Raw genomic sequence first — 23,138 nt, forward strand, 5'->3', positions numbered from 1 at the left:
AGCTGCACGCAGGTAGGTTTGCTTCTCTCCCCTCAGTCCCACGTAGCAGTGAGTCTGTTGCCAGCAGATCTCACTGAAAATAAAAAACCTAACAAATACTTTCTTTTCTAGCAAGCTCAGGAGAGCCCACTAGGAGCACCCAGCTCTGGCCGGGCACAGATTCTAACTGGGGTCTGGAGGAGGGGCATAGAGGGAGGAGCCAGTGCACACAAGATAGTACCTAATCTTTCTTTTAGAGTGCACAGTCTCTTGCGGAGCCCGTCTATTCCCCATGGTCCTTACGGAGTTCCCAGCATCCACTAGGACGTCAGAGAAAAACATGTTACCCCTAGCAGTATCACATGAATCGTTTATCCAATTTATCTCTGGGTAGTTAAAATCTCCCATCACTATGGGGGATATTCAATTATCCGCAAATTCGCGGCAATTTTTCGCCCAAAAATTTTTCGCGGCAATCGGCCGAAAATTGCCGCGAAAACGCTCCGTTTTTAAATTTTTCGCAAATTTGCGGCAATCGGACAAAAATTGCCGCGAAAACGCTCCATTTTTCGACCTATTCAATTCCGACCGGGTTTCACGTGAAAATTCTTGCAGTGAAAAGTGCAGGTGAAAATGGGGAAATCAGCCTGTACCCCAAAAAATGCTAAACTAACATAGGGAAACAGAAGAGAAGTGTGTTAGAGATCACATTAGAGAGTTTTTGGGGACTTAAATTGTGTGAAATGGCGGTTATATGCATTTTTTTTTAAATGCAAAAAAATGATAGAAAGCAAGTTTTTTTGAGCAAAATAAATGCTCTCATTAAATTTGGGGTACATGAAAATGGGTATAAGTATATATTTGGGTCATTTTAGGGTACTTTAAAAAAAAGTGGAAACAGACCGATTACTCCCATCTGCAAGCCTAAAAAACAACTGTCCCACTCATAAAGCTCCCCAATATACCTGTCCCATACCTTGAACCCCAATTTCCATCACTTTTTACTTTTTCACCCCAAAAATGACATGTCATTATTGGCCAATTAAAAATAATTAAAAACTTCAACGTGCCTAATTAGTCATAAAGGGGGGTGTCCCAGGAGTTCTGTACCATATCCAAACATTTTTACCTTAAAATAGTGACTTTTCCCAACTTTTCACCTGCTTCAGAGAAGGTGAAGTGAAATTAGTGAAAACATGATCACCGATAAATTTTCCAGGATAATTGAATAGGCTGTAATTGCATTTCACGTGAAAAGTCCGGTTTTTCACCCGAAAACCGGACTTTTCACGTGAAAAGTCCGTTATCACTGCTAATTGAATATGGCCCTATGTCTCCTACTCCTGCTGCTCTTTCATTTTGCTTCAGTAACAATTCCTCATCAGACACATTAATACCAGGCGGCCTATAGCATAAACCCAATACTAACTTTTTTATTCCTTTACCCCCGTTTGCAATTTCTACCCATAACGTCTCAACAGTATTTCCAGTCCCCTTGTGAATATCTTCCCGTATATCAGGTTTTAAAAACGGCTTTACGTAAAGACATACCCCTCCACCCCGTTTATTTAATCTGTCTCTCCTGAACAGCGTATAACCCTCTAGATTGACTGTCCAATCATGAGAATCGTCCCACCAAGTTTCAGTAATGCCTATAATATCACACTGTTTGCTTGCTGCAAGTATTTCTAGTTCACCCTTTTTACCTGTAAGGCTTCTAGCGTTTACATACATACAATTAAGATAAGTTTTTCCCCTTGTGCTAGGGACATCATTCACTTTATGCAGCATCGATGACCCGTAATCGTTATTAGTTAGTGTTTTGATAAAACCTTTTTTAGTACCCATGTTAATACCCTTACCGGCTGCTCTTTCCCTCCCCCCTATTCCTCCATTTCATTTACTACCGCTATCCCCACTATTCTCACTGCATGACCCGTAGTTTTTCGCTAAACCCTCCCCCCAGGCTCCTAGTTTAAAATCTCCTCCAACCTTCTAACCATCCTTCCCCCCCAGCACCGCTGCCCCCTCATTCAGGTGCAATCCGTCACAACAAAAAAGATGGCGCCTGACTGAGAAGTCCGCCCAGTGTTCCAGGAACACAAACCCCTCTTTCCTGCACCAATCCCTAAGCCACACATTTACCTCCCACAAAACACTCACACGCAACACACAGACAAGTATATATAGCAAGTCTGCCCAGACTGGTATGTGAGTAGGAGACCCAGAGAGAAGAGACCAGCACACCCAAGCTTAGCAGACTCAGTAAGAATGCAGACTGTATTTATCTCAGTGTAACACTGGAGTTTTGTCCTTTTCAGGACACTATATTGTATACAATAACGGCTCTCCCCCTTAATTACACCCCTGTACCAGTTTCCTGCGTATCCTGAGTGTTCTGGAGGAGCGGTGTGCCTTGCTGCTGCAAGCAGAGGAAGGCGCCAAGAAGCCACTGGTCCCGCTCTGAGTTAGCTCCGCCCCCTGTAATGGCGTCGGAGCTATGCATATATTTATACTGGCAAAAGTCTCCTTTTGGTGTAAAACGTAGTGTATGCAACTGTTTTCACCCACTGCTGGTCAGTTTACACAGGGGGGCTATGGGTTCCCCCCCTGCGATTTCGCTGCACCAAGAATCCTAGTGGGGCCCCCGGTTTGTACTCACCACTCATCACCTTCAGGCAATGTTAGGGGTGTACGGCGTGCTGCGATTGCGTTCGCAAAGGCGCCGTGCCCGCGGTACCACAACCTCTCAGGACGGTGGTCCTGCAGCGGGGAAGCGGCTCTGACACCTTACAGAGGCCGGTGACCGTCCCCCCCATAACTCCCACTGTGCAGGAATGCTGTTGCCCAAACAGCACACCGAAAATAACAAAATTTAAGTCAAACTGAAGAAAAATCCTCTGGAGCTCCAGAGTGCGCATCCTCTCCTAATGTCACATTTTTGTAAACTGGCTGTGGGAGGAGGCATAGAGGGGAGGAGCCAGCACACCCAGTTGAAGAAATTCAAAGTGCACCGGCTCCTTTGGACCCCATCTATACCCCATCGTACTAAGACGCCAGGATCCCTTATGGATGCTAGAGAAATATCTGCACCTCTTGAATGACCACTAAACACTTCTGAAGGGCTGGCACCTGACCCAATAAAGAAGACAAGCGGAGACCTTTTGACAATACCTCTTGTAAAAAATACGCACCAGACTTGACAGTAAATCTTTTATAATGGAAAGTTCTGTTCTCCAGAGAGTGCTGTATATCAAGAGCCCCTGGATCCCCCTCTCTACAGCCCACAACCAGCTCACAGTCTGTGGATGTCCTGGAGCTGCTGTACTGGTATAGACCAAAGTTGCCTCAGCGTCCCAGACGAGAGACCACCAAGAAGGAAGGAACAGGGTTTATCCCACAAACATGCTGGTTTGCGAGAGGGAGAACTCCCGGACACAGGGTCCGCTCATAGGCAGCGCTGTCAGGACTTCTATTGCGGCAGCCCTGCACTACACAAAGTGGCGGACTTATCAGAGGGAAAAGTCCTCTCATCAGCATTCTGCGCGCCAAATCCCAGAGCCTTTCCAGGGAGTACCGGTATCTGTGCACAGACACTATGGGGGATATTCAATTGTTTGAAAAGTCAGTTGGGTGTCTGTTTCTTCCTATCTAATAGACAAAAAAAAACAGTCACCCAACCGACTTTTCAAACATTTGAATTCCCCTCTATATATGAAAGCTGGGGCAGAGCAGGGATTACTACCCTGACTGACTGGAACCGTTCTGACAGCCTGAGCCCTGTAAACAGGCTGGTGACAAAAAGATAAATCAAAAAAGTAAACTAAAGCCAACTATAGAGCAACCAAACATAGTGCCTCATTCCGCAGGCACTAGGAAACCAAGGCCCTCATTTCGAGTTGTTCGCTCGCAAGCTGCTTTTAGCAGCATTGCACACGCTAAGCCGCCGCCTACTGGGAGTGAATCTTAGCTTATCAATATTGCGAACGAAAGGTTCTCAAAATTGTGAATAGAAATTTCTTTGCAGTTTCTGAGTAGCTCGAGACTTACTCTTCCAGTGCGATCATTTCAGTGCTTGTCGTTCCTGGTTTGACGTCACAAACACATCCAGCATTCGCCCAGACACTCCTCCGTTTCTCCAGCCACTCCCGCGTTTTTCCCAGAAACGGTAGCGTTTTTTCACACACTCCCATAAAACGGCCAGTTTCCGCCCAGAAACACCCACTTCCTGTCAATCACACTACGATCACCAGAACGAAAAAAAAACCTCGTAATGCCGTGAGTAAAATACCTAACTGCATAGCAAATTTACTTGGCGCAGTCGCAGTGCGAACATTGCGCATGCGCAATAAGCGGAAAATCGCTGCGATGCGAAAAAAATTACCGAGCGAACAACTCGGAATGACCACCCAAGTCGGAGGGGTTATGTGGGGAGGGGGGGAGCCTATGCGATTAGTCTTCTAGTGCCCAACCCTGTGGCCCAGCCTCACCCAGCATCAGTTAGCAGTGTCCCCCAGATTGGATGATGAGGAATGCCCCAATCTCATATAATGTGATTTGTTTTATTGTAATATGGTGACAGCCAGAAATTATCCATCACAGATATTCCTACCTCTTGTCTGTGTCCATGTAGGAGTTGACATAGTCCTTGGCTGAGAAACTGCACCTCTGGCGGCCGACCTGCGTTTGTCAGCGTGGCTAACCGACAAGCTGCGCACAGCACCATGAGACCTGGGACAGCAAAACAATACCGACATCAGTATTTACTGTGTTATAAAACCCACATACGCAATCACAGCGATTTCACACACACCGTTCAATAAAGTGCTGCAATTGGTCTAGAAGGAGCTGCTCATTGTGACTGCACCCGCCACAGACCCCCTTTATTAACAGCTGAGCTACTTTCCAAACATAATAGAATTTTATGTTTACAAAAATGATAAAGAGGAGGAATTTCACCCTTTTGAGGCTGAATGAGGCCCCCGATACTTGGAGAGTGATGCGGGGGATGTCCTGGGTTTGAGACTTGCAGAAGGGACCTGCTTGGCTTCCGATAACATGTCCTGCATGAGACTAATGGCATCTGATACCCGGTAAGTGTGGTGCTCAGACAGCAGCGTCCTGGGAGAGACAGAACAACTGTAAATACTCAGCAACACAATCTGACCCAGATTAATCTGGATATTCCTTTTATACTGGGCTTTCAGCAAGCAGAAGCACCAGTATCACTGTACAATGTGGAATCAAAACTTTATAGAATAGAGGTAGAATTCTAGTATCCTTCGTTTCCTCCTGACAGTAAAGGGCCCTACACACTGCGCGATGCGCCGCCGAGCTGCCTGACGGCGGATACGGGCGACCCGGCGGCAGTGACGGGGGGAGTAAAGTTTCTTCACTCCCCCCGTCACCCGGCTCCATAGCACTGCAGGCAAATATGGACGAGATCGTCCATATTGGCCTGCATGCACAAGCGACGGGGCACCAGCGATGAATGAGCGCGGGGCCACGCATCGTTCATCGCTGGTGCCTCCACACTGAAAGATATGAACGGTATCTCATTCATTAATGAACAAGATCGTTCATATCATTCATTTATATCGCCCAATGTGTATACTGTACGTAAATACCAGTTTCTTACAGCTTTTATTATTCCCCAGCACACCATAGGAATAAATGCCATAACTACCGGTCTTTTTCATCCTTCACTCGCTGGCTCTGCCGGATTGTCTTTGAGGATATGGAAGAGTTCTGTAAGAGAGAACAAAAGCGTTTCAAACCTGTGTACACCTTCAACATGACTACGCATCAGGTGCCCCGCATGTGAAACGGAACTAAAGGTTCTATTTACTAAGCCTTGCATAGAGATAAAGTGGACGGAGATAAAGTACCAGCCAACCAGCTCCTGTCATTTTTCAAACACAGCCTGTACATGGCAGTTAGGAGCTGATTGGCTGGTACTTTATCTCCGTCCACTTTCCAATGCTTAGTAAATAGACCCCCAACTCTGCATCCCGCAGAACATGCCAGGTGATGGAAAATAGGGGCAGGCCGGGACACAGACTGTCCGTGTCTCCCTGCTGCTGAAGGTGGGAGGAAGTTACACCTAATATTTATTACATAAATGACACAGATTAATAGGAGATACACATAATACCGATAATGAAGAAACAGATGAAAAGATTTTATTTATTTATTGAGTTATTTCTATAGATTTCATAATGACTTATTGTGTACCAGCCCTGTCACCTAGCAGCGGCAGTAACATAATCATACATATTGAATGAGCATTGTGCTCACTGGGCCGTAATGTTGTGAGCTGGGAAGATGACAATTGATGTTTGTACAGTATATCAGAATAGCTTAGAACTTTGTCCTTTTAGATATTTCTCAATTGGCTATGCAAGCCAAATCCTACCAGATCATTATCAGTAATTAATACTTAGATCACATAGCTGAATCAGAAGGCAATCAATACAGACAGCCGTCAATCTGAAGGCACTATGTAAAAGTTAATAATATTAGCCTTTCAGTGGGGCATTCTGGGGGTTGTCACATGTTTTAGGGAACAGTGGGGCAGGAGAAGCCTGGGGAAGTGATAAAGCAGTGATAACTGCAATTTGATAACGCACCAGCCAATCAGCTCCTATTATTTTTCAAATCTGTAATGATTGGTTGGTGCATTATCACCTTGGACTTATCACTGCTTTATCCCTTCTCCAGGCTTGATACGTCTGCCCCAATGTCTCAGCTACTGAGTGATCAGCGTCTACCAGAGGGAGACAGAGGAAATGAACCAGACTTACTGCCGCCCGCTGTGACTGGAAGGGGTTGTGCTCCTGCTGCCTCAGTTCCTCCAGCCTCTTCCGACGATCAGACAGACGCTCCCTCTGCTTTCTCCTCATCCACTGCTGCAGCTCTGCCCTCTGCCTGTGTGTCCTTCCTGCAGTACTGTGGCGGAGCCTGTCCCTGGGAGTGCAAAAGGGTTGCCGTGGCTTTAATGAAACGGCCAGTGCAATTCTTACACCTGTACACATCCCCGCCACTCAGGCCATGACATGATAGCACTAGTGCACTGTTATTCAGTCATCCGTAGCTGCAACCAGGTATAGGTTATCAAGACTGTCCCTTCATGTATTATAAAATAATAAATAACGGTAAATAGTATTTGGCATTTTCCCTCATCGCTCCCCAGTATGTACATATGAATAAATGGAATACAGTCTGTCCTCAGGCAGCATACTTTTCCTCCTGGATGTGCTATTAAGTTATTCAGCTATTAATAAAACACTTTGCTTTCTGATTCAGAGTTGTACGTAATGCAGATTTGGGCGTCTGCTGCAAACAGGATGCTGATGATACTATAGGACGTATTCAGAGCTGCACTCCTCTGTCCGTGTCAGCAGCAATCACCGTTACCATCGGCAATTACATCTACTCCATGCTAGGTGCAGTCTGAATTTACCGTCCTCTTTTGCATTCGTCTGACAGAACTATGGCTACATAACCCATGACACACCCAGAAAACTCTTCTGCTGCGTGCATTCAAATTGCTGCCGTCTAGAAACGCCAACTGGCGGCCACAGAGTAACGGCTGAGATGTGTACGACTCGGAGTCTCTATGTCCGCAAAGATGCGTATACAGCCTGAGATGCACTTGCGCAGTTACTAAACACCGTTACATGCAGCCGCATTTGAACTTGTCTGTAACTCAAAATCAGGCCTTATACAAATACACACACACATATTTCCCATAAGCACACAAAGCACATAAGGCTAGAAGCTTTCCTACCTGGAGAGTGCATCGGCTTGGGTTTGCGTCAGCCCTAATTCAGAAGCTGAAACCCCTCCTGCCATGAGATCTCCCAGGATGTCTGCGATATCGCTCAGTCCGGTTACTTGGAGCGGGTCGGCTGCAGTGCTGCAGAGGGGTCGGGAACATTAAGCACTACACATTTTACACACAATTACTGCAGATAATGGAGATCTAGAACCACAAGTGATCACATACAGAAACACTACAGCTGCACCACAACAACAACTAACACGATTACCACATCGCCTCCCGCAAGTCTCTACAACAACAGGGCTGATCGGTCATTCTTACCCTTTATCCATGTTTTTGTTCCGTCCAGGAGCTGAAACAAAGAGGTTGATTTTATTTCTTTTGACCACGGCCTCAGCTCTTATCTGCATTAGTTATAGACTGTAGTGTAGAGGAATGAGACTCATCCCACAGCATCACATTGCTGGGTATCCCAGGGAGACAATGAGCAGCTTCCAAATTGTTTGTCTGCTTGTGAGCATGAGGCATTGAATGGGAGCAGCATTTGGAAGGCATGCTGTTCCTTGTAGTGCCAATGGGAGATCCTGGGGGTGGCTCCCTGGTAAGTTAGCTCTCTGTCTGGAAATGTTTTAGTATTGACCTTTATCATGAGGCGTACTGTGACAAATTACATGGCCCAATGTGGGCACTGCTATTAAGTAGTTAGGACTGCTGTATCAGAGAAGCCGTGAAGTGGCCAGCAGCTTAAACATGTGTTTGCAAACATTTGTGACAAATTCTCTGAATTTTATTACCAGATAGATTCAGGGATGGTTACAGGTAATTTTCAGTGTGCGGAAGGGAATTTGGGGGTGGGGATTTGCACCCCCCTTCCTCCTCTTTGTTTGTCTGTCTATGACCCCTCCCCCTTCCAGCACCTGATATATAATTATCTCCAGGTATGATTGAGCAGCTTCCAAATTGTTTGTCTGCTTATCCCAGGGAGACCTCCAGAAACACAATGACTCCCCAAGGACGCCTGGCTCTGGGTTATATAAGGTGAAGGTTTTATTACAGGAGAACATAAAACCAGTAAGATGACCAGGACTCATCCGCAGCTCTGGACAGCTTCCAAAATCTCTATAAAGGTTTCTTCATAAAAGTAACAGGGATGGATTTATTGTAGCAAATTGAAAACACCATAAGGTTCTATTCTGTTCTATTTTCAAAAAGATTCACATGAACGTGTGGAACAGAAGAGAATGGTAACACTATGTAATGTCACACTTACTACAACACCTATATATTAAACATTTCCCAGTATGGATTTCTGGGTATTTATTTATTTATTACCAGCAGCAAATTCCGTTGCATTTTACTGGACACAATGATAAGACAAAACTGGGTAATAACAAACAGACATAGAGGTAGGAGGGCCCTGCTCGCAAGCTTACAATCTATGAAACACATGAATACGTTGCCATACTATGCATGTTTAAAATATCCCCTAATGTGCTACTTCTTTTTGAAACAAAACAACCTCTTATCGTATACATGAAACGTACAGTATCTGTCTTTCCCCATGACATGAGACACACACAAACAAGGCCACATACCTGTAGAGGGACGGCTGTCACTCTTGGCAGAGATGAAGACTTTCATAGGGCGTCTATGTAAGCCGATATCAGCAGGGCTTGGTAGTGTAAAGTCTTCCTCCTCAGCCAGCTCTTCCAGGGCTATGTCACTCAGAGGCAGCACTAAGCACAAGCAGTGATACTGAGTAAGAGACTGAGCAGCAGGGCCTCAGTATACAACATAAAGAAACAGTAACATTTATTTTTGGAGAAAAAAAGTATCTGGAGCCATAAGTGTGCCTTAACGGACAAAGAGGGTGTGGGCCAGAACTAAGCGGACATATCCGCACATACAATAGAAAGTCCTTTACAAGACTGCGGTGATGGACACAAGGACAAGAACCTGAAGTCCTGGTTTATAGCAGAAATTTGCCCAGTCAAGGAAAAAAGTGGTCACTATCGCCGGAACTACAAGAGATGTAATCTGCACTTATCAAGACACGGGAGTTACACAGAGCAACATCCAGTTGTAGAGATACTCAAGGATTTCAGAATAAAACAGAAATGCAGTTGACTATGGTGTGAAGAGCAAAACACCTGACACCTTTGACACCTTACAACACATTTTCTTGTGCCCATAAAAAATTAGATGTTTCCCCAAAACAGCCCAGAGAAATCTAGACCATGAAGATTCACAGTCAGATACAGCAGGGTTGTAACGAGCCGTGTGCCACTGCCTAGAGAGCAATGGAATATTGAAGCCATACGGTCACTGTATGGATACCCCAGCTTAGGCTTTTATCTTGATTGGCTCTTTGCTCATGTTTGTGTAACCTCATAAGCACATTTAAGATCACTTAAATGACCAACATAAACAATATCATCCAGGGAACATTGGGTTCCAAGTATTGCCTAAAACAGCTGATCTGTGGCTCTTTGGAATGGCTTCAGCTACAGCAATTTGACAAAATGTTTGTACGCAATTAAACCTTTGTGTATGTTGGTCGTAAAGCATTTCTCTGACATATCTATAATCACAATTTGTAAATAAGATAGTGCTAAATCTATTATTTGTAAACTGGTCTCCTCCCAACAGAGGCTATGTAGTTAATATCCCAGCGGCTGGGATCCCGGCAGACAGAATACCGATGTCGGGATCCCACCCGTCGAGAATGCCAACAGCTGCGCCACGGCTATTCCCACTCGTGGGTGTCTACGACACCCATAGAGTGGGAATAGAACAGGTGGCGAGCGCAGCGACCCTGCAAGAGGCTTTCTAGCGCTCGCCTCGCTGCAAGCATTCTACCAACCGGGATTCCATAACCAAACCCTACAGAGAGGTCCTCAGAGTACAGCATCAGATATTGTACTAGTGGTTCTCAAACTCGGTCCTCAGGACCCCACACGGGTCATATTTTCCAGGTCACCCAGCAGCTGCACTGTGTATCACCAACTGTCACATTTAAAAAAAATCTACAAGTGACCTGCAAAACATGGACCATGTGGGGTCCTGAGGACCGAGTTTGAGAACCTGTGTTAACTAATGCAAAGATGTCCTCAGAGTGCAGTAGCGGATATTGTACTATAGCCACGCTGGATTACTAGTGGATTTAAAGTCTACACAAATGCCAATGTTTCCCGTGTTACCTTTCTTCAATACTGGAACTAAATTCCTGGATCTTCTAGTGTCCTCAGCGCTGCCTCAGCTCTTGGCCGAATAGCATATGGAACAGGTCCAGCTTTGTGAGGTTTCATCTAGTACAATGCTGACTTCATTACTTCGAGCTTTCCTATGCTTTCTTCAAATAGGGTTTGTGCATCAGATATCAACTGGGCTAATCTCTTAAAAGTAGCGTCATTATGTGATACTATTTAATAGACAGTCGACCTGAATTTTGCTCAGCAACTCACGGCCGAGCAATGCAGGGGCGCCATTATGTAGTACATATAAATCTAACTTCTGCGTTCTCTTTTTACATTTCACATCATTTTTTCTCTAGTATATGTCTTCAACAATGCAGAGGCAGCGCACCAAGCCTTGCATTGCTCAGTCCTTGTACGTGTACACTGAAGGGAGTGTACTGTACATGATTTTGTTATGCCACCAGCAGTTGCCTTCACTGTCACCTGGAACCTTTTCCTTCCAGCTGGTGTATGTACAGTAGATGCTGCAGAACCGTTTTGCTGGTCATCACCTACTTTATATAAAAACTTCTGGGCAGCGTGAAGAACGTTATCTTCAGCAGCTGGGCCCAGCACGGGACAGCCGGTAGTCACAGGAAACTGCGGTTATTGGTAGTCACAGGAATACGGCAGGTATAGGTGTTGCACAGGAGCAGAGATGGATCCTTAGTAATTCAACATTTATTACTCAATTAATGCTATTAACATAGTCGTTACACACACCACCTTGTGCAAATGTTGCACTCAGAGGGGTAGATTTATTAAAGATTCTAAAAAGGAGAAAAGGTGGTGTTGGCTGTAACAGCTAATCAAATTCATGCAATCATTTTCTAGGATGCATTAGAGAAATGATTGGTTGCTGGGGGCAACGCCACCACTTAATTTTTAGAAGCTTCAGCACCATGATCGACAACAGTACCTCTTTCTGGGACACCAGCTGCTCTAGAAGACAGAACCTCTCTAGGCTCGGGGTCAATCACAGTTGCCAAGTTTTCGATTGTATTCACCAGCTGCAATTATAACAGCATATATAGTGTTACAATTAAAGTTTTCATTAACATTGATATTGTGACCCTGGAAAACGTTAACATTAGCAGAGACAAGTAAACGTTTACCATATCGGTACTGACGAAGTCACGCTCCATGCTGTCAGCCATGCTTTGCAGTGCCCTTAGCTGGACGTCCATCTCTTGTAGTCTGGAAATGGCATCATTGTTTTCTAAGACACGAGGTGTATGCCTCCTTCGGGTTGGCTCACTAGATGGAGCAGGGGTCAGAGCTCCGGAAAGCAGGCGCTGCGTAACACTGTCGGCGCGGCTAGCGACTCTCTCTTGTAGTTGTGGCCTTTCCGGCAAGTCCGATGACAAGATATCTGACAACGGGGTGAAAGAACAGTGGTCTGTAGGATTCAAACGAAGGTCAAATGCAATGACCAACCTGCTACTGGTCATCATCATCATCCAGCACTTTCACATACCCTATACTAAGTGTAATAGATACGCCTGGAAACTGGTATTTTCTGCATAGCAGTTGCATTGATGCGCCCACACTGAATGTCACCTATGGGAGAACGCCCTATTACAGCAGAGTTACCCTCTTCAGTCATTAGTATAGATGTGGTGTGACTCTGCATTGCCTGTGTGTACGCTCTGATTCGGCGCATGTGCAGTCTTGTCTATGGCCCTCATTCCGAGTTGATCGCTAGCTGCCGTTGTTCGCTACATAGCGATCATTTTAAAATACGGCTAAACTGCGCATGCACCGCAATGCGCATGCGCGCCGTATGGGTACAAAGAGGATCGTGGTTTTGCACAGGTTCTAGCGAAGCTTTCAGTCGCACTGGCGGTCGCAAGGAGATTGACTGGAAGTGGGAGTTTCTGGGTGGCAACTGACCGTTTTCTGGGAGTGTTTGGGAAAACGCAGGCGTGGCCGGGAGTTTGCTGGACGGGTATCTGACATCATTACCGTGTCATTCGTCGCAGCAATCATCGCACATAATAAGTAACTACAGGGCTGGTTTTGTTCTGCACAAAATGTGTTTGCAGCCGCTCTGCTGCACAGGCGTTCGCACTCCTGCAAAGCGAAAACACACTCCCCCGTGGGCGGCGACTATGCATTTGCACGGCTGCTAAAAACAGCTAGCGAGCGATCAACTCGGAATGAGGGCCTATATGCACCTTACACTACTCCAACAGGCGTGCGTCCAACTCTGCATCAGCTGCACTCTCTCTGTTGGTAAGTGTATAAACAGTAAATGGGAGATTCACCAAAATTTGGAGAGAGAAAAAGTTGAGAGAGAGAACGTACAACCAATCAGCTTCCAGCTGTACACAGTTACCGATCGTCAGCCCAATGTGTTATGCCTGAAATCAAGTTGAACAGCCGATATATCGGCCAATGTGTACCCTGCATTGGATGCGGGTAACAACCCAGCTGCCGGGATCCCGGCGGTCAGGATACAGACGCCAGAATCCCGACAACCAAAGAAACTCCGGCAGTCGGAATACTGACACAAGCCCGGTATTCATCCTTAGGTGGTGGTCCACACCACCAGCCAAGGGGTGGGCCCGATGCGTGGCGAACGCAGCGGGCCCGTGAGGTGACAAGCTGCGCTCGCTGCCGGGATTCCAGCTGCTGGGATTCCATACCGATCACCCCAGCTTAACTGTCACTTTTCAAACGCATCCTGTAACATGGCAGTTAGGAGCCGACTGGTTGCTACTTTATCTCTCTCCAAGTTTTAAAGAATCTCCCCCTAATTACCTAAATGCATGTATGTCAATAGAATGTATAGATCTCTCTTTCTCTCTCTGGTAACAGCATCTTTCAAAGTGCTCCATATTTGGGTTAGTGAGCCTTCCTCTTACCTAGAACCATGGGGGTTATACCGACCCTTTCGCACGGTGCTTTTTTTCGCAGCCATGCGCACGGGTCCAGAATGCGCAGGCGCGTCGCTGCCCGCCGACTGGGAACGCCGGGCAGCAACTGAATTAAAGAAGAAAACGATCGCTGCCTTGATCGCACCGTGATTGACAGGAGGAAGGCGTTTTGAAGCATCAACTGACCGTTTTTGGGGAGTGGCAATCTGAACGCAGGCGTGTCGAGGCGTTTGGTGGGCGGATGTCTGACGTCAATTCCGGGACCTGAGACACTGAAGTGATCGCAACAGGTAGTCCAGACCTACTCCTCATCTGGACAAAACCTTTTTGCATAGCTAGTCTGCACAAGCGGACGCAGCCTTGCTATGCAAATATCCACTCCCCCATAGGCGGCGTCTACCTGATCGGACGGGCAGCAAAAAGTTGCAGCGTGCGATCAGGTCAGAATGAGGGCCCATGTTGTGTCTAAATGAGTACCTACAGCAGTATCCCTTACCAATATGTGGGGAACACTGTTCTAGTAGTGGTGTGAGAAGGTTGGGCTAAACAGCCTGACTGGCCACTGCAGGACTCCGCTTTACTAACAAAGCTCAGGGGACAGAAGTATACACAAGGGGCAAGAGAAGAGTACACTGCCCCAAAAAGACTGTAAGCAAAGCAGTACAGCACAAAAATCAGGAAAACTGAACAAGGAGCACACAGGGAGGGCAAGCAGTGTCTCATTTGGAGAAAAAGGTTCAACTTAAAAAATCCTTTCTCCTTTATCCTTGGGGAAGTCCCAAAACTATCCCTAAAGGTGGAAACACATCTCCTAACATCCAAAACCAGTGTTTTTAATTGCAATGGTGTCAAATGTGAGGCGTCCGGTGAATATGTGCAACAAAGACAGGTGGCTACTCTACACAGCTGTTCAGCAGAGGCCCCATGCCATGCCGTCCATAAGGTCCCCATCAACCTAGCACAATGGGCTTCATATTCTCTGACACAGGATCCACCTGCATCCAGACACCTAAAAGAAGCACACAACTGGGCTACACACCCACGACACTTCCATTAACAAACTGCCCTACGCCACCAGCCCAATGTGGGACACAATAGTGGTCAGCATTCACAGTATCTCCCTTGGTGAAGAAATCAACAAGAAGCACGCCCTTGTGGTCTCAAATCATGGTCACCATGACCTTTTTTGCTGATGGGAGATGAAGGAGGGGGTGATACGTGTTTCCATGTATTGGATGCTTGCTTCCTCTCCAGTGTCACATTATGCACCCACGTGTCATAGCCTGTAACCAGAGACAATCGTATCCTATTGGTTTTGTGAACTTCTGTGAGTTGCTCCGGTGCCCAGCATGAACACTTTTTCCTGTACCTCAGCTGGTCATGAATGACGTTGTGCACAGCACACACTGAGATATTCAGTTCGTCAGCAATATCACTAACGGGAATGTATCTGTGCTCCTGAATCAGACCTTCAGTGCGGCACAAATTGTCATCTGTGGTGGATGTGCTTGGCCGGTCGGATCGGTGCTCAACTTGAACGTCTGTCCTGCCGTTATCAAAGGCAGTGCACCAATTCCAAACCTGTTTCCGTTACAAGACGTTATCACCGTACACCTCGATAAGTTGGTGATGAATGTCAGCTGCTGATGTGCTCTTAGATGCAGAAATCTGATCACACTGCGCACCTCAATGTCGGACTATGTTTCTGCCAGCACCGCCATCTTACACCTAGTGTTGGGACATATGACTGATATGAGGCACAGTCTAATGGCCGTGAGGGAAAGCAGTGATCTACCTGCTCTGGCCTGGCGGGGAATTAGTATGAAGTAGAGAACAAGTAGGTCTTGCTACCTTACTTATTAAAATAAGAATTTACTACGGACTACGAGAAATAGAATTACCGGTGAGTAAATTCTTATTTTCTCTGACGTCCTAAGGGGATGCTGGGACTCCGTAAGGACCATGGGGATTATACCAAAGCTCCCAAACGGGCGGGAGAGTGCGGATGACTCTGCAGCACCGAATGGGCAAACTCTAGGTCCTCCTCAGCCAGGGTGTCAAACTTGTAGAATTTAGCAAATGTGTTTGAACCCGACCAAGTAGCTGCTCGGCAAAGTTGTAGAGCCGAGACCCCTCGGGCAGCCGCCCAAGAAGAGCCCACTTTCCTCGTGGAATGGTCTTTCACTGACTTAGGATGCGGCAGTCCAGCCGTAGAATGTGCAAGCTGAATCGTACTACAGATCCAGCGAGCAATAGTCTGCTTTGAAGCAGGTGCACCCAACTTGTTGGGCGCATACAGGATAAACAGCGAGTCAGTCTTTCTGACTCCCGCTGTCCTGGAAACATACATTTTCAGGGCCCTGACTACGTCCAACAACTTGGAAGCCTCCAAGTCATTAGTAGCCGCAGGCACCACGATAGGTTGGTTCAGATGAAAGGCTGATACCACCTTAGGGAGAAATTGGGGACGAGTCCTCAATTCTGCCCTATCCATATGGAAAATCAGATAAGGGCTTTTACATGACAAAGACGCCAATTCTGATACACGCCTGGCCGAAGCCAAGGCCAACAACATGACCACTTTCCACGTGAGATATTTCAATTCCACGGTTTTCAGTGGCTCAAACCAATGTGACTTTAGGAAATCCAACACAACGTTGAGATCCCAAGGTGCCACTGGAGGCATAAAAGGGGGCTAAATATGCAGCACTCCCTTAACAAAAGTTTGAACTTCAGGTAGTGAAGCCAGTTCTCTCTGGAAGAAAATCGATAGAGCCGAAATCTGGACCTTAATGGAACCCAATTTTAGGCCCATAGTCACCCCTGACTGTAGGAAGTGCAGGAAACGGCCCAGCTGAAATTCCTCCGTTGGGGCCTTCCTGGCCTCACACCACGCAACATATTTTCGCCATATGCGGTGATAATGGTTTGCGGTTACTTCTTTCCTAGCTTTAATCAGCGTAGGAATGACTTCCTCCGGAATGCCCTTTTCCTTCAGGATCCGGTGTTCAACCGCCATGCCGTCAAACGCAGCCGCGGTAAGTCTTGGAACAGACAGGGCCCCTGCTGCAGCAGGTCCTGTCTGAGCGGCAGAGGCCACGGGTCCTCTGACATCATTTCTTGAAGTTCCGGGTACCAAGCTCTTCTTGGCCAATCCGGAACAATGAGTATAGTTCTTACTCCTTTTCTCCTTATTATCCTCAGTACCTTTGGTATGAGAGGAAGGGGAGGGAACACATAAACCGACCCACGGTGTCACTAGAGCGTCCACAGCTATCGCCTGCGGGTCTCTTGACCTGGCGCAATATTTTTCTAGCTTTTTGTTTAGGCGGGACGCCATCATGTCCACCTGTGGCCTTTCCCAACGGTTTACCATCAGTTGGAAGACTTCTGGATGAAGTCCCCACTCTCCCGGGTGGAGGTTGTGCCTGCTGAGGAAGTCTGCTTCCCAGTTGTCCACTCCCGGAATGAACACTGCTGACAGTGCTAACACGTGATTTTCCGCCCATCGGAGAATCCTTGTGGCTTCTGCCATCGCCGTCCTGCTTCTCGTGCCGCCCTGTCGGTTTACATGGGCGACTGCCGTGATGTTGTCTGACTGGATCAGTACCGGCTGGTTTTGAAGCAGGGGTTTTGCCTGACTTAGGGCATTGTAAATGGCCCTCAGTTCCAGAATATTTATGTGTAGGGAAGTCTCCTGACTCGACCATAGTCCTTGGAAGTTTCTTCCCTGTGTGACTGCCCCCCAGCCTCGAAGGCTGGCATCCGTGGTCACCAGGACCCAGTCCTGTATGCCGAATCTGCGGCCCTCTTGAAGATGAGCACTCTGCAGCCACCACAGCAGAGACACCCTGGTCCTTGGAGACAGGGTTATCAGCCGATGCATCTGAAGATGCGATACGGACCACTTGTCCAACAGGTCCCACTGAAAGGTTCTCGCATGGAACCTGCCGAATGGAATTGCTTCGTAGGAAGCTACCATCTTTCCCAGGATCCGCGTGCAGTGATGCACCGACACCTGTTTTGGTTTTAGGAGGCCTCTGACTAGAGATGACAGCTCCTTGGCCTTCTCCTCCGGGAGAAACACTTTTTTCTGTTCTGTGTCCAGAACCATCCCCCGGAACAGTAGACGTGTCGTAGGGACCAGCTGTGACTTTGGAATATTTAGAATCCAGCCGTGCTGTTGTAGCACCTCCCGAGATAGTGCTACCCCGACCAACAACTGCTCCCTGGACCTCGCCTTTATCAGGAGATCGTCCAAGTACGGGATAATTAAAACTCCCTTCTTTCGAAGGAGTATCATCATTTCGGCCAATACCTTGGTAAAGACCCTCGGAGCCGTGGATAGACCGAACGGCAACGTCTGGAATTGGTAATGACAATCCTGTACCACAAATCTGAGGTACTCCTGGTGAGGATGGTAAATGGGGACATGTAGGTACGCATCCTTGATGTCCAGTGATACCATGTAATCCCCCTCGTCCAGGCTTGCAATAACCGCCCTGAGCGATTCCATCTTGAACTTGATTTTTTTTATATATGTGTTCAAGGATTTCAAATTTAATATGGGTCTCACCGAACCGTCCGGTTTCGGTACCACAAACATTGTGGAATAGTAACCCCGTCCTTGTTGAAGTAGGGGCACCTTTACTATCACCTGCTGGGAATACAGCTTGTGAATTGCCTCTAACACTGCCTCCCTGTCTGAGGGAGTTGTTGGCAAGGCAGACTTGAGGAAACGGCGGGGGGGGGGAGACGTCTCGAATTCCAGCTTGTACCCCTGAGATACTACTTGAAAGATCCAGGGATCCACCCGTGAGCGAGCCCACTGATCGCTGAAATTTTTGAGACGGGCCCCCACCGTACCTGGCTCCGCCTGTGGAGCCCCAGCGTCATGCTGTGGACTTAGAGGAAGCGGGGGAGGACTTTTGCTCCTGGGAACTGGCTGTATGCTGCAGCTTTTTCCCTCTACATCTGCCTCTGGGCAGAAAGGACGCCCCTTTAACCCGCTTGCCCTTATTGGGCCGAAAGGACTGTACCTGATAATACGGTGCTTTCTTTGGCTGTGAGGGAACATGGGGTAAAAATGTAGACTTCCCAGCTGTTGCTGTGGAAACGAGGTCCGAGAGACCATCCCCGAACAACTCCTCACCCTTATAAGGCAAAACTTCCATGTGCCTTTTAGAATCTGCATCTCCAGTCCACTGCCGAGTCCATAACCCTCTCCTGGCAGAAATGGACATTGCACTTATTTTGGATGCCAGCCGGCAAATATCCCTCTGTGCATCCCTCATGTATAAGAGTGTGTCTTTAATATGCTCTACGGTTAGCAATATAGTGTCCCTGTCTAGGGTATCAATATTTTCCGACAGGGAATCTGACCATGCAGCTGCAGCACTGCACATCCATGCTGACGCAATAGCTGGTCTCAGTATAACACCTGTGTGTGTATATATAGACTTCAGGATAGCCTCCTGCTTTCTATCAGCAGATTCCTTCAGGGCGGCCGTATCCGGAGACGGTAGTGCCACCTTCTTTGACAAGCGTGTGAGCGCTTTATCCACCCTAGGGGATGTTTCCCAACGTGACCTATCCTCTGGCGGGAAAGGGTACGCCATTAGTAACCTCTTAGAAATTACCATTTTCTTATCGGGGGAAGCCCACGCTTCTTCACACACTTCATTTAATTCCTCAGATGGAGGAAAAACAACTGGAAGTTTTTTCTCTCCAAACATAATACCCTTTTTTGTGGTACCTGGAGTAACATCAGAAATGTGCAACACATTTTTCATTGCCTCAATCATGTAACGTGTGGCCCTATTGGAAGTTACATTTGTCTCACCGTCGTCGACACTGGAGTCAGTATCCGTGTCGACATCTGTGTCTGCCATTTGAGGTAGCGGGCGTTTTAGAGCCCCTGATGGCTTTTGAGACGCCTGGGCAGGCACAGGCTGAGAAGCCGGCTGTCCCATATTTGGTATGTCGTCAAACCTTTTATGCAAGGAGTCGACACTGTCGCGTAATTCCTTCCACAGAACCATCCACTCAGGTGTCGACCCCGCAGGGGGTGATATCACATTTATCGGCATTTGCTCTGCCTCCACATACGCCTCCTCATCAAACATGTCGACACAGCCGTACCGACACACCGCAAACACACAGGGAATGCTCTGACAGAGGACAGGACCCCACAAAGCCCTTTGGGGAGACAGAGAGAGAGAGTATGCCAGCACACACCAGAGCGCTATATAACACAGGGATCCCACTATAATGAGTGTTTTTCCCTTATAGCTGCTTATTATATATATGTATATACTGCGCCTAAATTTAGTGCCCCCCCTCTCTTTTTTACCCTTATGTTGCTTGTCACAATGCAGGGGAGAGCCAGGGAGCGTCCTTCCAGCGGAGCTGTGAGGGAAAAATGGCGCCAGTGTGCTGAGGGAGATAGCCCCGCCCCTTTTCTGGCGGACTTCTCCCGCTTTTTCTGGAATTCTGGCAGGGGTATATTTACACCTATATAGCCTTCCTGACTATATATGGTGTAGATTTGCCAGCCAAGGTGTCTTATATTGCCCTCAGGGCGCCCCCCCCCAGCGCCCTGCACCCATCAGTGACCGGAGTGTGAGGTGTGCATGAGGAGCAATGGCGCACAGCTGCAGTGCTGTGCGCTACCTTGTTGAAGACAGAAGTCTTCTGCCGCCGATTTTCCGGAACACTTCTTGCTTCTGGCTCTGTAAGGGGGCCGGCGGCGCGGCTCCGGGAACGAACACCAAGGTCGGGTCCTGCGGTCAATCCCTCTGGAGCTAATGGTGTCCAGTAGCCTAAGAAGCCCAAACTACCACCAGTTAGGTAGGTTCGCTTCTTCTCCCCTTAGTCCCTCGCTGCAGTGAGTCTGTTGCCAGCAGATCTCACTGTAAAATAAAAAATCTAAAATATACTTTCTTTCTAGGAGCTCAGGAGAGCCCCTAGTGTGCATCCAGCTCAGCCGGGCACAAGATTCTAACTGAGGTCTGGAGGAGGGTCATAGTGGGAGGAGCCAGTGCACACCAGTAGTCTAAAGCTTTCTTTTAGTTGTGCCCAGTCTCCTGCGGAGCCGCTATTCCCCATGGTCCTTACGGAGTCCCAGCATCCACTTAGGACGTCAGAGAAATCACCTTTGTATTTGCGACTTTGCATGCATGATATAAGCATGCACGGAGTCAGGCCCCCCTGTGTTTAGAATTGTTTAATACCCCGTATTTTTTCTATACTTAAATCGTTAAACAGGTAATGCATACAGAGCCGGCCATAGGCATAGGCAAACTAGGCAATTGCCTAGGGCATTTGATATGCCTAGGGGCATCAGCAGCTGATGATATGCGGCATGCCTATATTCTGTGTGTAGCATTTCATATGTAGATACAGCCACAGTCTCACACAGTATATATGCATGCTGCATGTCATTTTAATCAGCAGAAGCTGCTTGTGCATCCTAGCCACATAGCAATGCAAATAAGATGCATTTTCATTAAAAAAAAAAGGTGCCCGACGTTAGCATTGAGGCAAGATTTCTGAGGGAACATCTGTATCCAAGCAGAAGCAGAGGTCACGGTGTTAGTGGTAATGTGAGTGCTGTGTGCATGTGAGTGGGTTGGTTGTGCAGTAGTGTTCGGAATATGTGTAAGGAGCATTATGTGTGTCATGTAAAAATGCATTAATAATGTGCAACATATGTGTAAGGGGAACTATGTGTGTCATTATGTGTATAAGGGCATTAATAATGTGCGGCATATGTGCAACAGGGTACTACTGTATGTGTGTCATTATGTGTATAGGGGCACTAATAATGTGCAGCAAATGTGTAGGGGGCACTATGTGTGTCATTATGTGTATAAGGGCATTAATAATGTGCGCCATATGTGTAAGGGACATTATGTGTAAAAGGGCATTAATAAAGGTTGTCATAATGTGTAAGGCGCATTATGTTTATAAGGACATTAATAATGTGTCTCATATGTGTAAGGGGCATTACTAAGTGGATTTATGTGTATAAATGCTTTACTAATGTGGGCATTATGTGTATAAGGTGCTCTACTATGTGGCGTTGCGTATAGAAAGGGCACTACTGGGTCATCTAATGTGAATAAAGCGCAATAGGGTGTGGTGTAATGTGAATAAGGAGCAATTCAGTGTGATGTAATGTGAATAAGGGGTTCTACTGTTAGGAGTAATGTTTAAGGTAAAGTGATACTACTGTGGGATGTAATATGAATTATGGACACTATCGCATGATCAAATGTGAATAAAGTTGCAGTACTGTCTGGCGTAATTGGAATTTGGGGTACTATTGTGTGGCCATGCCCCTTGCCAGCAAAAACACACCTCTTTTTGGGCTGTGCGCCAAATGTGCGAACTGTTCCTATTTAAAATATAGGGGGTACAAACACCAAAACAAGGACTGCTATGGGTGAGGGGTGATGGTGCTGGGAAAGAGGTGCAAGGTCAGAGGCTGAACCAGCGGTTGTGCTAGGGGGCACCAGCCAAAATCTTGCCTAGGGCATCATACTGGTTAGGCCCGGCTCTGAATGCATACACTGAACCAGGCTAAATCTATCTCAGCTGCCCTTGGTTGTGCATATTCCACAGAATGAGGAGCCCAAAGGAACCACAATCAATTCTGACTCTACACTACCTCTATAGTTAAAGGGATGTGGCGGAAGAAAAGTGTCTGCGGAGCCTGGCATGTGATGACGTCCTGCTACAGATGGGTCATTCTGTTCAGCAAACGGTCTGGTAAATTCTTCAGAATCTATGTCAAGCCGACTAAAGTCATGATGTCCAACCTACAGTAATAAGGACAACAGTGATGTTTATACATTTGCCTGAATTTTCTATAAAAAAATTAATAAATACAAAGAGAACAGCTAAATAAAAATCCAAGTAATAAAGTAAAATTAGGGGATTCTGTACTGGAAAAGGACTTAGGTGTCCTCATAGATAGCAAGCTAAGCAGTAGTACCCAAAGTAGGACTGCAGCAAAGAAGGCTAATAAGATATTAGCATGCATAAAACGGGGTATTGATGCTAGGGACGAGAGTATTATACTCCCGTTATATAAATCACTAGTGAGGCCACACCTGGAATACTGTGTACAATTCTGGGCACCGTACTACAAAAAGGATATCCTGGAGCTAGAAAAGGTACAGAGGAGGGTGACCAAACTAATTAAGGGCATGGAGACGATGGAATACAAGGAAAGGCTTGAAAGACTAGGCATGTTTA

General features: G+C 46.9%; 1 protein-coding gene across 6 annotated transcripts in view; it reads right to left on the reverse strand.

Moving 5' to 3' along the window:
• The window catches only part of CPLANE1 (ciliogenesis and planar polarity effector complex subunit 1), a 250,462-nt gene that overhangs the window by 33,814 nt on the left and 193,510 nt on the right, over positions 1–23,138 (reverse strand). For all 6 annotated transcript variants that reach the window (XM_063961138.1, XM_063961144.1, XM_063961157.1 and 3 more), the window contains 10 exons: positions 22,549–22,699; positions 12,114–12,370; positions 11,918–12,008; positions 9,358–9,498; positions 8,084–8,114; positions 7,769–7,897; positions 6,783–6,945; positions 5,666–5,727; positions 4,939–5,100; positions 4,592–4,710 (listed from right to left, as the gene is read on the reverse strand). In XM_063961138.1, the coding sequence (XP_063817208.1) occupies positions 4,592–4,710; positions 4,939–5,100; positions 5,666–5,727; positions 6,783–6,945; positions 7,769–7,897; positions 8,084–8,114; positions 9,358–9,498; positions 11,918–12,008; positions 12,114–12,370; positions 22,549–22,699 (1,306 nt within the window). The remainder of the gene's footprint in view (positions 1–4,591; positions 4,711–4,938; positions 5,101–5,665; positions 5,728–6,782; positions 6,946–7,768; positions 7,898–8,083; positions 8,115–9,357; positions 9,499–11,917; positions 12,009–12,113; positions 12,371–22,548; positions 22,700–23,138) is intronic.

The sequence above is a fragment of the Pseudophryne corroboree genome, chromosome 1, assembly GCF_028390025.1.
Source record: "Pseudophryne corroboree isolate aPseCor3 chromosome 1, aPseCor3.hap2, whole genome shotgun sequence".
Lineage (NCBI taxonomy): Eukaryota > Metazoa > Chordata > Amphibia > Anura > Myobatrachidae > Pseudophryne > Pseudophryne corroboree.